Source organism: Polyodon spathula, chromosome 9 (assembly GCF_017654505.1).
Source record: "Polyodon spathula isolate WHYD16114869_AA chromosome 9, ASM1765450v1, whole genome shotgun sequence".
Lineage (NCBI taxonomy): Eukaryota > Metazoa > Chordata > Actinopteri > Acipenseriformes > Polyodontidae > Polyodon > Polyodon spathula.
This window is the reverse complement of record NC_054542.1, coordinates 25,575,145-25,590,422: the sequence shown is the minus strand read 5'-3', so window position 1 is coordinate 25,590,422 and position 15,278 is coordinate 25,575,145. Positions and strand designations below refer to the sequence as shown.

At 37.3% G+C, this 15,278-nt stretch overlaps 1 protein-coding gene across 3 annotated transcripts in view; it reads right to left on the bottom strand.

The window, feature by feature from the left end:
- Positions 1-9,941, bottom strand: part of LOC121320562 (integrator complex subunit 6-like) — a 36,157-nt gene extending 26,216 nt beyond the window's left edge. For 2 of the 3 annotated variants that reach the window (XM_041258988.1, XM_041258989.1), the window contains exons 1-4: positions 9,519-9,941; positions 9,303-9,380; positions 8,556-8,705; positions 754-843 (exon numbers count right to left, since the gene is read on the bottom strand). In XM_041258988.1, the coding sequence (XP_041114922.1) occupies positions 754-843; positions 8,556-8,705; positions 9,303-9,380; positions 9,519-9,629 (429 nt within the window). In that variant the 5' untranslated portion in view covers positions 9,630-9,941. The remainder of the gene's footprint in view (positions 1-753; positions 844-8,555; positions 8,706-9,302; positions 9,381-9,518) is intronic. The other variant, XM_041258990.1, reaches the window with a different exon arrangement.
- Between the last annotated feature and the right edge of the window lie 5,337 nt (positions 9,942-15,278).

Genomic DNA, 15,278 nt, shown 5'->3' with positions numbered 1-15,278 from the left:
TCGGAAAAATCTGTGCTCCCTTAGGGGAATGATAAACACTGGAGGGAAGCCTGGCGCTCAGCAGTGACCTCTTCGTTTGACATTTCAAAAACCGTAAGGACCCTGGAAGAACTGAAAGGCACAGGGATATTTTACTTTTTTTTTTTAATTTTAATTGAGCATTTTGCAGTTACGTATTTTATCACAGCTCTCAAGTTTTTGTGTGTTTATGATTCTGTAGTTCAACATTACATAAAAGATGTTGTTAGAACTACAAATACACCCACAGAACACATTTTCAACATTGACAAAAAAAAAAAAAGAATAGTAATAATAATTTTCAAACTGTTATGGTGCACTTTTAAATACAAAATATCTCCTTGCTCGCATGTGGTTTTTGATGAAGATGTTGGCTGTGGCAGAATTGGAAAATGGAAATATTTCTACTATACTGTAGCTGTCCAGCCATTACATTGTGCTTCTGCAGTAGAATGAGTTATCTAAGAGGAAATTCTGATAAATGTGTTGTCGGTTTTTCTTTGAGCTATTTTTCAAAAAGATATTCCTTGTCTTTCTAGCCAAGACTACGCCAAGATAAGCATGTGCTTTTCAACGTCATAATCCAATGATTTAATAAACTTGCCCAGACATCAATTTGATGTTGTTATAAACCTGGCAAGGTAATGAATTAAACTCCTGAACTGAAACAGTTACAGTGCCCAGGCACAGGGAACACCATTAACAGTGCTTTTGTCAGGGGAAGAAACCGCTTACCTCATCCTGAACTCCACTGCTACTGGTCAGCTTGCTCCCATCTGTGATTGTGACAATAATTGAAGGCTCCAAGAAAAAAGGATTTCTTCCCTAGATAATAAAATGGCAAATATTTTAATTAAAAACAGATATCATCCATGGCTGCATGTATATCAACTCCATGACTAAGTGCAGAGCCATTATTCTGCAGAAAACAAATACTATAAGCATTCTGAGTGAGTGATACAAAACACTAATTCTGGAATAAATAGATGGGGATAAAAAAAAAAAAATGCCATTTACAAGTACGTTCCTCTGAGAAGAGCCCAAATTGTACTTCGCTGCCAAATAGGATTATTTAAAAGACTGAGCAAAAGCACATTTTGAGAAAGGAATAAAACAATTTGAACAGTTTAGGGATGTGAATATAAATAGTCTCATCTGCTATGCAAGTAGCATCCTTGATGCAAATCAGCACAGGGATGGAAAGCCTTACTGTGAGCAGTAGCAGTTGGCAAAATTCCATGATTTACTGTGATATTAATTAGACCAACAACAGATACCCTATTCACACTGCCTATACAATAGACGGTAAATCATTCAGCTTTAAAACATGCTTTGCAGTCTTACTTTCATCACTGCAGTTTGTCACAATGATCAAGACAGTGGATAAGATTGCACTCAGTTGGCAGGTGCATCCCTATTAAAAAAATAACATCTTAAAATCTAAATTTTATTCCTTTCAGAAAATGTGCCTTTGTACTCTGCTAGATAGGGCTCTGAATCTCATTGCAAAACAACAACAGTAGTGCTTCTCGTTGACACCTTTAGATGAACATATTTTTGTGGATTCAAGGTTGACTGAAGTCTGAAGTGGATTCTCTTATGGTTCAGGCAGGCTCGATTTCTGGTGGCGAGACAACTTCTACAGTCCCGAGAGATCATAATAATTGGCCATGAGGGACCAGGGAGTCTACAATTCATCTTGCAGATCTCTGAGGACTGGACACAGGTGCTGCTAAACCATACAGGGCCCTCTGCCAACAAAACACAAACCCCTCAATATCCCCAAACATCCCCAGACAAGTAAATGTTAATTATATGGGAAGGAGGGACGGGGTATTATAAAATATGTACGGTTTAAAATAGACCATTATACTTTCATATTTTTACAAGGCTCTGCATACAATATCATCAAGAGACATTAAAACAGCATACAATTAAAAAAAAAAAAAAGTCAAGTGAATAAAAAAGTAAATATAAACCTACTGGGAATTAAACATTTGATGTTAAAATGATCTGCATTTGCTAAATGGTTTTAATTGTTTATTTTAAGGGCAACCCAGACATTTTGCACACTTGGCTGTCGCAAAACAAAATCAAACAAATTTAAATGAAAACTAGTTATGAACAAAAAATGATTTAAGCAAACTAATTCAGGTTGGGTTATTACACGACACCTTCTTGTTAATCTTCACACTGTATTCAACCAAGTATAAGCACAAAGAAACTTCAGGGAAAATTCTACAAGAAAGAGCTGGAGGAGGTTTGCCTTGTACATCCTTTTCTGAATCAGGGCTTCACCTCTATTTATACAGCTACCTTCTCAGCTTAAAAAAAGAACCATTAAGACTGCTCCAGTTATACATCCAATGCAGACAGGCATTACTTTTATAAATATCAAAAGAGATCTGAAGAGTCTGTAAAAACAGATGTTTAAATGCACGTACAAGGAGCGTTTATCAAGTCTACGATTAGCTAGGGATTACCCACTTTAAGATGGTTCAATCTGCATTTACGACTTCATCGTCACACTGAAAACATAATAAGAAAAGGTTTTATAATGGTGGCTCCCTGAAGTATCAAAAGTAACATTACATCTACATTTATTTTATTTTTTAAAAAAAGTGCAAATTAAATATCCAGTGTTAATACTGCCCAAGAGGGCAGGAGACCACTATTTTTTGGTTGCTTTATTTTTTTATAGGCTCCAAGTTAGTCCAATTGAAACAATGCACTGAAAATTGCTCCCAGTGGTGTCTGACAGTACTTACTTAATGCAGTGTGAATCAAGCATAAAAGGATTAGGCCCACATTAATAATATCATTAAAACCCAATTAGACAAAGTTCCCCTTCTGGATTCCCCTGTTCCTCCTACAGCAGTAACAGTCTCTGAAAGGGCTCTGGTAATGGGCATGTCTAAACAGATTTGTGTTGGAAACAAAATCACTATTTTAGCCCTTTATTACATCTAGTTGACTCATAAGACACTTCTGGTATATCTTAAAGTTTTGTCAGTTTAAAAAAAAAAGCAATCTATAGGAACTTCAGTAACACGTTTACAATGAACGATAACAAGAATAATTAGTTTAAGTAGTAACTTAGAAGGCTAGCATTTATAGCCCTGTGTGAATTATTATTACAAGCACCAGAAGTCACACTTACAGTAGACAAAGTCTGCTTATTCAAACTGAGAGTTAGGGTCGAACCATAAAACAACAACTACATAGAATCTTGGTCAGGTTGTTTCTGCAGTTATATACTATATAATATATATATATATATATATATATATATATTATATATATATATATATATATATATATACACACAAAAACAAAATGGTCTGGTAGCATCAGACACTAGATGACGCAGAACTAACTAGATGTCAAGCCCTGCAAACTTCATTGACAACTGGCTCAGAATTCACTTCTCTCTCAAGTGTACTTCTTGGCTCAACAACTCTTTCCCTTATCCAGGTGGACATGCCTCTGAAAATAAACCACATACCAAAAGGGTGCCCACATACCTCTGTTGCTTGCATTACAAGTAGCATCCGATACAAAAATCTTACTGTGAGCAGTCGCAGTTTGCAACACTTACTTTAATCACTGCAGTTTGTCACAATGATCAAGACAGCAGAGAAGACTTTTCACTCAGTGGGAAGGTGCGTCTATTCAAAAAATTACATCTCAAAGTCAAAAGCTTTTGGGGATATTTAGAAGATCGCTGCAGATTTCCAATCCCTGAACTTCCCTGGCAGATGCATCAGTGCCAAATGTTGGCTGGTTACCCATGCTGGCTCTACACTTGATGCAAGGTGGCAGGACTTGAGGTGAAAATGTAGACGACGCAGAAACAATTCATTCAGGTTATCTGCTTTGGCTATATACGAAACACCCTGCCACTGTCCTTTGAAAATAGCAACACTGTCGCGTCATCATCTGGGCATTAGCTATTGAGCCACAATAGTTTCAAACAGATTTGCTGGGATTCCTACAGCAAGACAGCAATACAGTATCAATAATAATAATATTTTTCTATAGCAATAGCTAGGCAACTGATACTGTAAAACCTTCCCAAATGTTTATAAGACTGACTTTGTGGCAGGAGTCATTAACTGGTCAATCAAACAGCATGATCTATTTGTTACCTCCCCAGGAGGTAGACCTTAAGAATGCAGACTGCAATGCATAATCACAAGGGAGATGGGAAGCCCACACAAGAAAATAGGTGATATAAGCATAGATTTATGTTTCGTTTAACTGTGTGTAAAAATACAGAGCCAACACTGCAGGATAACTAAACATGGTCAATAGGATCGAACAATTTCCACTTTGAGAAGCAAAACAACAATGTGTAAAACAGAATGTCTGGGTAGATAAAGCTAGAAGGATCCCATTAAGTTAAATAAAATTTAAATGAGTAACTTCATACTGAAGGAGCTTTAACTTTTTTTTTTTTTTACCCAGGGAATGTATATGTAAATATTGGGAGATAGTGTGAGAAACACCTACTCGAAACATCCATGGCAGAATATATTCTGTTTCTTCAGATATTTCCAAATGTAGCACTATTAAGTGTTTAATAGCTATGGATGTTATTAGGAAGGGATGAGCTGTTGTATTTAAACAAAGACCAAAAAAAAAAAAAAAAAAAAAAAAAAAAACCTATGAATGTGTTAATAATGGCTATGCTGTTTGTAGTGCTGGGTGAGCCATGCGAGTGTGGGAATTCAGTTGGCACCACCAAGTTGCTGATTTTGGCTACAGAACCACTGGCCATTGTACTACTTTCACATTGCAATTCAGCGATCCCTACTGGTCAGGCCCAGCGACAGACTTCCCAGGCTGTGCCTTGCCTCCAAAATTCAGTAGTTTGGCAAGTACAGTAACCTGGTTCTGTGAAAGAAATGTGCTGATCGCCTTGATAGCGGCAATGGACGTTTATCTTATGTCCACCTGAACGTGAAGCGGGTTCTAATTATGCAAATAAACTAATAGTGCAAGATCGTACTAGCATGTTCCAGTGTTCAATTCTATGTATTTTTTATAATAAAAATTGGGTCGTCCACCCCACAACAATCTTACACCTTAATTAGTATACTAACTTTTACTAAATTTGAAATTGATTTACATATTCTTTACTGATTTATATACTGAGCATTAAAAGAAACTTCACTATTAGAACACTTTTTTTTCTTTTTTTAAGGTATATAATTGACAAAATGTTTTTGGTTTCTTTTTAATCACTCGATCATTCATCATTCATCATTCATCCTTCATCATGACATGCTTGAGTGACTGTGACTGAAGCATATGCACTTAATCACCTAATTAGTGGATATGGAGTGATTTTAGCTGTTGAATTGCAAGCTTGAATAAAAGCAATAAAAAAAAAATCACAGAAAAAACAAAACACAACATGCCACGTCTGTGAAGAGAGTAGTGCCATCGTGCAATCTGCATGTTGGAGGCTGGGCTAGGGCAGTGTACTGTGGCTCGCCGTCTTGGGTGCTCACAGCCAACAATTTCAAACCTGGTGAGGCAGTATAACCAGACACACTCTGTCAATGACAGGCCACAAACTGGGAGTCCAAGAGTACAGCACCTACCCAAGATCGACAGATCATTTTGCCACATCTTTCTGATGTCAATTGTTAATAAGCACAATAAAGTCACTGCACCTGCTCTAAAACACAGTTTGTCATTTTGCAACCACATCTATTGAATTTTATCCAGATGTAAGTGATACATTTCTTTTGATTCTCAAATATAAGTGATAAGTTTCTTTTGATGCTCAGTATACAGTGTAAAATGGTGCAAACTTTGAACTAGAGAAAAACAACTAAAATCTGTAAATAACATTCCATTTTCAATCTGAGAAGTAAATGAATGCATACTGTTATCAACTCAATATATACACTCCCTATACTATCAAACTGATTCACATATGCACTAAAGTATATTTGTAAAATATGGTAGCCACCTCGGTTTAAGACATTGACCTTGATTCACGTCCTCAAAGCACTAAACCCATTTAAGAGCAGACATCCATTACTCTGGTGTCAGTGAATACTAACATTGATTTACAGACAACTCATTAAACATTCGCTCTAGTTTAACAAAGACATTAAAATCGCCACCCGGTGGTATTTCTGAATTTCAAGATTTAAGCATTTAATGAATATCAATGTGTGTGTGTGTGTGTGTGTGTGTGTGTGTGTGTATATATATATATATATATATATATAGTCTAGCATAAAGACCACATATACTGTGGCTTATCTGTAATATTTTTCCTCAGCCAGATAGGCCACCGCATGGGCGGAAATACCCAGAAGCAAGCAACTTTACACCAGACCTGCACAACTCCTTGCAATCCAATTTTCTACATTATTCCAGTCTGACTAAAGCACACTCTGCAAACTATCAGTCCAGTTTGTTAACATCCTTCAGAAACTAGCTTTCACCTCTAGAGGACTGGATTAGAATGTCACAAGTGATGTTTAGTGTAGTCTCAACCTAGCTCCCAGTGGAGATCATTCCACATGACAAACCCACTACGCAACTCTGAGCACAATCGGCAGTCTTACTTGAAACAAGGTGTATTGAATGGGGAGGTTATGAAAGCACAAGGGAGCAAAACTTTTAGTAGGTGTCATTTTGGATTAACTATCAGCTTGCAAAATGCCCATTCGATCAGAATCTCGCTTTGAAAACTCAATGAACAGAAAAGTTGGATCCAAAACGGCACCCACCCAATAAAGAAAAACACTAAGCTATCGCCTTTACTAGTTTTTTTTTTTTTTTTTTTTAAATGTATTACAGCATTGATCACCTAATCAATACTGGACTTGTTTCTGCAACACACTACTCTTGGAACTTCAAAAATATTTAACATCTTCTATCCTGCAGATACTTACTTTGTGCTGTGGGTAGCACACACAGCTAAAATAGAATATCACTAATAAGAACTATTTATGTTATAGCTGGTATAACTGTTTTTTTTTTCATTTTATAGGGTGCAATTTTGTTTATATTAAAACTTTTGGCATTTATGCTGAAGAATTACTATACAATTTTGACGTAAAACACCAAGAGTAAGCTGCTAAAACAGGCATCTTTATAGGACCAGAGATTAACATGTGCAGATATAAAGGAAAAAGGAGTATAAATTAAAAGTGACTACTTTAGCAACATTGGTGTAAATGGTTGTGGAGGCTCAACAGATTTATGTATTATCTGCAGACTAATGGCTCTCCAAACTTACATCACCCACTTAGCAACCGAGTGTTATTGGAGGTTTGATTAGATTATTGATTAGATTCTGGCACTTATGATACATGAATTATGTTATTTGTGATAAAAGCTAAATTCAAGCTAAAGAAATATCAAACCCTCCATAAATCTTAACTTTGTTATCTTTTGTTCTTCTAAATATTTGTCTAATTTCAAACTTAAACGCAACCCAAATTTGCATCTACTCATAAGAAAACGGCACATGGAGGCAGTCTGCAGTTGTCTCCTGTCACACTGAGCATTACAGTTATGTGCGGCTTCTCATTTCCAGTTGTGATTGCCAGCACGTGTTTTTGTCCCTTTTTTTGTGAACTGTGTTCTTGATTGGCAAGTAGAGAAATACGGGGATCTGATTAGAATTGAGCCTGATAACAAAACACTGCTGCTGTGGTAAACAGGAAGGCTTGCCCGGAGCGGAGCTGACTGGGAGGTCCTGACTGACTGGGAGGCGTGCCTGGGGTGCCTACACCTGCTTAATGCAGTAGCCACAGTTTGACACTACTGCACCATGGCCATAGCTACATAAACGTGCACCGAGCAAAAGGAGGCGAGCATACACTCCACAGGATAACTACTAAAGAACCCTTCAACTGCCAGTCAGTCACGTTGCTGTTTGTGTACTCGGGCAGTCACAAGTTTTGTTGGTGATTTTAACACACGCATCATTATACTGTACTCGAATTTAAGAAGCATGTCTTTTTTAAAGAAACAATTGGTTAAAAAAACTGTGTCTTAAATTCAAAGGAATATGGTAACAGTGCAACCTTCTTTAGCTTGTAGTATTGAACTGTTGCTAGTTTGTTTTTGTTTGTTGACATAACTGTCAGGAAAAAATGTTAAGGGATGTCCATTGCAGATTTTCAAAATTATTTACAAAAAAAAAATAAAAAGATAAATATTTTTCAGGGGAGTTGTTCCAGGACCAGGTAAACAATCAGAATACTATTTCGGTGTTTGTTCAGTCACGTCTTCCTTGATCCACTTGTAGATAGAGTAAACTCAGCAGTCTGTATTTTTCTGTTTTGAAAACAGGATTTTGACTTTTTTTCAATGCCAAACTGTTCACTACCACTATGCTTGTACAGGAAACATACCTTCACTTCTTGAACTCTCCCAAGCAGAATGGAATAGGGGGGTAGAGTATTTGACTAGGAGTGTAATGCTTGTAAGACTGTGTGGGGGGTGTCTTGGGGCCCTTGCCATATATAGTCTAGTTTTTACTTTTACTGCGATTGACCTACCTGCCCATAGTTGTCTATTCCAGAAACTAATCTATTTAGATTTAATAAATCAAAAGCTGTCCTTAGGGATTGGCCAACAGTGGTAAGTCCAACAGCCTGGAGATTCTTCAATTCATGCATAAATGTGGCATGGTTTTCTTTCCATCCAGCCTGTGTAAAAAAAAAAAAAAAAAAAAAAAAGAAAGAAAAAAAGGTGACTTTAGAGCTAGGTTAAAATAACACTATACAGGCAACGTGAGTATATCACACGTTGAAAATGTATTGAAGTTCTGCTTTTGATATAAAATACATAATTGTAGATAAACGCTTCAGCTCTCAATTCATAAACATCGCCTGTCAAGTGACTATTTATATAAATTCTTTAGCAACATAGCGCACCACAAGTGTCATTTATATAAATCATGCCCATGCTTTAACCAAGCCTGCTTGAGGGGTAAAGTTTAACACGTGACCTGACAAAAATCACATACTTCATATCGCAGTTTTTAACTTCTGATAATTTCCCCTTTAATGCAAACTAGCTGGTCTCGCCTCTTCCTTCCCCCTCCCTTGACATTTTTCTGTTCGTATAAGTATTACCCATAGTTCATTGCTGCACATTGGAACAAAATGTCGGCCATATTTATTAAAGCTACTGGCGCTGCACTGATCATTTATAAAATTAAGTGTCATAACAGCAGGTCACAACAGGAGACAACAAAACACAGCAAATACAAAAAACACGAATTAATCAAAAAACGCGTTTACCTTGATTCCACAGGGGAACTCCTCAAAAGTCACCAGCATATACCGGTCTCCTCTGCTCGCCGGATCTCGGGATCGGAGCTGTTAGGAAAGAAATAAAAAATAGACAACACAATTAAACGTATAATTAAGCGTCTCCTCGAGAAAATCCACCAAACCTACCCTACTTGGGTGGTAACGGTTTTTGTTCGTTGTCCCTTCTGGGAGACGTTACAGTACCTTCATAAAAGTCTCAACTGCCCCTTTAGCTATGTCCAGGTAGGTAGTGCCCAGATGGGCGCGCTGGTTCATAGAAGCGGACGTGTCTATCAGGAAAAGTAAAACGGGCATTGTGTTGGTGATGACACGTACTGCATGGACTGAACAAGAGCATCAAACAAACTACAGATCAAAATGTTCTATTGTCCACCCCCTGACTGCTGCTTCATGAATGATAAATATTGCACTCTAAAAGTGTAAAAGCGTGAATGTTGATGTTCTGTCCCCGTTTGCTTAAAAAAAAAAGAAAAAAAAAACTCAAAACCCGGGAGGAGATTGTTGATTTACAAGGGATTATTATTATTATTTTTTTTTTTTCTGTAGTTTTACAGAAGTTTTTGATAAAGTCCTATACCACTTTCACTATAGCTCTCCCTCTACTGAATGCTCCTATCTCACTCACTGGTTTTAACTCTAGCTCGAGAGTTGGTACCGCCTCTTAAGAGGCGTTCTTAATACCACGTGACCACCAATCTCTCTACCGGTTGGCTGGTGAGGACTCCCTCATAACATACCTAAATGAGCTTGTTGGGCTCGGCTCCTGCGCACGCGCGAGACTGAGTACTGGAAAGTTAAACGGCGCACGCGCGTTGCTGTTTGTAGAAAGATCTGCAGGCAGACAGTGGGTTTTGCGTAGTTATATCTTTTAGAAGCATAATTCAATATATTGCATTTCCATTATACTGAAAATATGTTCACATTGATGATAACGACTAAAGTCACAAACAGGCGTTAGCTACATAGTTATTTCAGAGTAAGTCATACTTTCTGGCATGAGTTTACTTCCCACAGACATTAACAATAATCGTAACCAAGTACTGCAAGGCCCTCTTCAAGTCCAACGAGTTCCTTTATCAGGAGTGAAACGCTTGACGTCAGGGTTGTGTGAGTGTTTGGGTTAGCCTAGCAGAAAGTGATTTTAGTGGTTTTAGTTATTTAAATATTCAGACAGCATAAACATTTCGTAGTCTGAATATAAATGTAACAAATCACTACATGCATACTGTAAACAAGTTCAAGCGAAACTACTGATAACGTCATACATTGACAGCAGTCGTCTTTTGAGATAATTTTGGTCTGGAACAGCAGAAATGTGAGAGTTGAAAAAGTACGTGCAACGCGGCTCAACCCGTCTTGCTGTCAATACACAACGCAGAGACATGTCGGCGTCACATATTACTATGCTAGGGCATGCCATGCGAATTGGCATTTGACCACGTTTTTTTTTTTTTTTTTACTAATGAGTGACACGCGTTTGATTTTTAAAATATTTTAAAATGAGAATAAAAAGTACATTTTGTGTTGTTAACTGACCACTAATAGGCATTGATAATTATTTTTAAAACAAAAACTATTTGTAAAATAAATAAATACAATAAAATATATCTGATTTTAACTTCATTGACACACATATTCAATTGCCATATATTAAACATATTAAAACATATTGTTCAAGTAAATTACAGGCAGAACAGTATTTAGTGTAGGGTAAAAATGTGACATTCTGGTGATTTCCTGTTAAATACTGTGCTATTTTCAGGGCCTATTGATATTACACTAAAACACAAGTCCTTTGTATTTTATTTCTCTACATTCTTTCATGGTAAGTGGTGCAGTCTTTTCATCAGAAAGCAGATAGATCTTATGTGTACTGCATTCCAGTTTGTTTAGACTCCCCAAAGGATATATGTGAGCTGCAGAGACAAGCTTCCTCCACCTTGAAACCTGCTTGTGTCCTTCTAGAAGCCTAACAGTAACACTCCTGCTACCTCTGCAACAGCTGAAGTTTATGAATGTCATCTACAAGCTCTTACCACTATAACCTAAATCAACTGCAAAATCCACTGTGAAAATGTAAGTTTGGCATGATGGACAGCTGCCTTCAAAATACCCAGATTCTTATACTTTCAATACCAGAGAGGCTTATGCCTGCCTCCATTATATCCTTGTCACCCAGGTGATTATATTAACAGGACATGCCTCCAGCTGCATATGTGTTCCAATGAAAAAATACAATTAATAGTCCTATAAAACTACAATGAAAACTGGTTAATAGAATCAACCATATCTTTTAATACAACATTGCATTCACTATGCTGTTTTACCATTTATTTGATCAAGCTGAGGGTATATTAACATGGAAAACACTATAATAACCCTTGAAAAGTTTAGCATGGTAAATCTGCACAGCAATTTTTCAGCTTTCCCATGGTTTTCTCCATGGTTTGCCATGTTTTTTAATAAGCCTTGCCATACCTCTCTAGGCTTTACAATGTTTTTACTTTGATTTATTACACTTTGGTATGCCTTTACTAAGATAAACCTTTATAAGAGAAATCTTTGAAAATGGTGTCCCACCTCCTGCCCCACAATCAAACAACATATCCAGACAGGGAACAGTAATGTATAAAAACTGCCAGGAGCACCAGCCAATCCCTCAGGGTGAATCAGTGGTAGCTTTCTCAGCAATCTCATGCAACAGCAGTGTAATTCCTTAAAGGAGTGATGACCAAAGATGTAATATACGCTTTTCTTATTACTATTATGAAAATACAGTCATTTTCCACAGTCACATGGTTATATGATGGGTTTACCATAGTTTGACATGCTTTTTAATGTGCTTTATTACACTTTGCTATCACTATGGTAAACTTGTATAACAGCATTATCTCCATTTCCCTCCTTTTCTTGTTTTTATTCTTTGCTTTGATAAGCAGTTATAGAGACAGATAGTAGGCCGGGCTGGGTTTGCAGTGCTGAAAGGTCACATTGTCAAATGGTTTGAATGGAATGAAGAAGGCTGTTCAACCTCAATTCACCAGACAGAAACCATTCAGTGACTACCAGCACATATAATAATGGAAGTGTAGCTTTAAATATAAGCCATTAATAATCATGCTTTCATCACAAGGGGAACCATTAATAAAGTTGCTCAAACTTCTAAAAAGTATGATATTGAAACCTGGTTATCCCTCCCTTTTGAAACGTTGGCAATATCGCCTGCTGCTAACCTATACCTGGATGGATGTGTTTACCTCAAGAGAGACAGTCTTCTGGAATTGCTTTTTGTGCTTCTGGTGCAAGTGAGTAAGAAGCAAATGCTACAGATCTGTAGAAAACTGTTTAACTTCAGCACTAGGGATAATACTCCCCAGTAAAGGTTTTGGGGTTAAGGAATGTCAGCACTTCAGGTATCAATCCTGCTGCCCCTGTAAGGCAATTTCCTTCAGCAAATTATTGGTATTAGCAGTGCACGGTGTTCATGCTGTTCACAGGGTTCACAGGCAGAGCGTGCCTGCATTTGAGCAATGAGGACTAATGGATTATGAGCAGGTGAATAGTGGAAATCGAGAGGGTGAATGAATAATGGGGTTAGAATTCATGCATTATTACCAGGTGACTATGGAACAAAACCCTCTGCAAACGGGATAGTTTACAATGCAACAGGAATCTTCAGTACACAGTTGTCTAACTGGGGGACTTATTATGGAATCAGTAATACAATAGAGGCAGCAACACATAACATGAAAACATCCAAAAGCGAGACAGCAGTTCAGTCTACCTGCACCCGTCTGATAATAGAGCAGGCAGTTATGACACAGGTGTTCAAAGAACTGGGCTAAAATCTTTCTTTGCTCTCTGATTGCCAAATAAATTTTGTCTAGTTCCAAACTGTCCTTACACCCTTGAGAAAAGCAAGACATCGTTCATATCTCCTGCTGTTGAACTGACGGCTTGGTACAGCACTACAGGATATCATCTCCTACAAGACACAAGATTGTTGCACCATTTATCCAACTCACTATTGATGATGGCTGTGACAGACTGCTTCCTATTGTTCTTTGTCCAGTAGATTGGTCCAGGATTGATTAAGTCATGTTAGCAGGAGATGGTTTCATTGGTGTATTTCCCATTGTTTCTCTACAGCGGCACCCAGTGCATGCAGTGCATTATAATCATACCAACCAGGTGCATTCCAACACACTTTATAGTTTTTCCAGCAACCTGCAAATTCAACATTGCAAAGCAGCAGCAAACTGACAGTAATTACAATGTACCTGTGTTATTCAGTGCATTTACGTTATTGTTCAGTAACACATCATCTACCGAGGATAATACTGGAACTGTACAAAGGTCCATTGGTAGCACAAGGGCAGGTATGCCTTTTACAATAACCAAGAAATATAATCATAGCAACTCTGTTTAGTTGCGGCTAGTTATTTAGCAGCCTAAGTAGTGTTCAAATCCTACCTAGCAGTATGTAGCTCTAACCAACACAATGTACATCCAGGAGTACTGGGATTCTGCTGTGCTGTAAAGAGCATGGCAAACTTTCTGAGCCAAATAATGGCTAGAACCACAAGCCAGTCAGCTTTGGTGCTTTTCATTTTGGTTCATTTGTTCTAATCTTTAATGGTCTATTCAACAGTAACTGGCAGGGAGGTGGATATGCAGAAGGTGCAGATCAATTTGTAATAGCAGTAACATCTTTCTGAAGGAGTCAACCACCACCCTTCTATAAAACGATGATTGTCTTTTTTAGTCCCATTTTGTTATTCTCTTATTAATATGGAAAATAATAACTGTAGCAGACATTTTTATCATCAGAAACAGTAATATTGTCATTGTTTTGTTCATTTCATTTTAAAAAGCACTTATTTGTTAATAGAAAATCTTGAACTAATATTTAAAAGTTTTTCTTCTGAGCTGCTAAATAAACTGCACCTGAAAACATATTAGTAAAAGATGAAAGTTCCCTTTCATGAAGCTGTTATTTTAGACAGGCAGTTGTGTTGTCCTCCCTGCTACATTAAGGAAGATCTGCTGTTTGATCATTAGTTTCAGAGTTTAATTTCTCATCACTACATGCTTGTAAATATTCTAGTTGAAATCACTGGCAAGCAATGTATCTTAAGACTGTCCAGTGACGTCAGGCCGGCTATGAATCTGAAATAAATGGTCTGGGGTTTAGTACAGATTGTATGAAATATGTCCCAAGGTACCCCACTGTTATGCATACATAGATTACAAAACGAAACAAAATACAATGTACAGCATACTAAAACTAAAATGTCTTTCTTTAATCGCTACATAAAGCACTTTCCTGCAACTCTATATTGAACAACTTAGACTTGACATGGCCTTGACTAGCAATCTGAAACTTGTGTTAAAGTCAGACTTTGTCTGTCACCACATTGATCAGTCATCAATGGCTCCATGTTATATCATATAGTAAACAAATTATTCTTATAAACCTACCCCTTCATCTTTCTGTGTTTGACAGAGAGCAACTGTTGCTTTTTCTGACCCTTGTTTATAAAGAGGTAAATGTTTTTTTTGTTTTTTTTTCAATTGGTAACTGTTTTAACACTGTAGACCTGTATGCATGTGCATATTAATATTCCAATGTTATTTATTTTCCACTATAAAACTTGGTCCATACTTCAGTTTTGTGACCACCGGAAGACCGTCTGCAAGAAGACAAATTACAGTTTATAAAAATTCAACTCTTGGGAACAGTACAGAATGTATGAAATATGTCCCAAGGTACTCTGTAGGCCCTCTAGCAAATTATATAATTGTACCTGTAAATCTGGAGAGAAATGGCCCTCCAGGACCATGATTGGACTCCCTTGCTTTAGACACTGAAATTCAGCGAAGGTACAGTACCTGATGCGGAATTAGCTTGTGAGCTTTGACTCCTAATAATGACCCATGTTC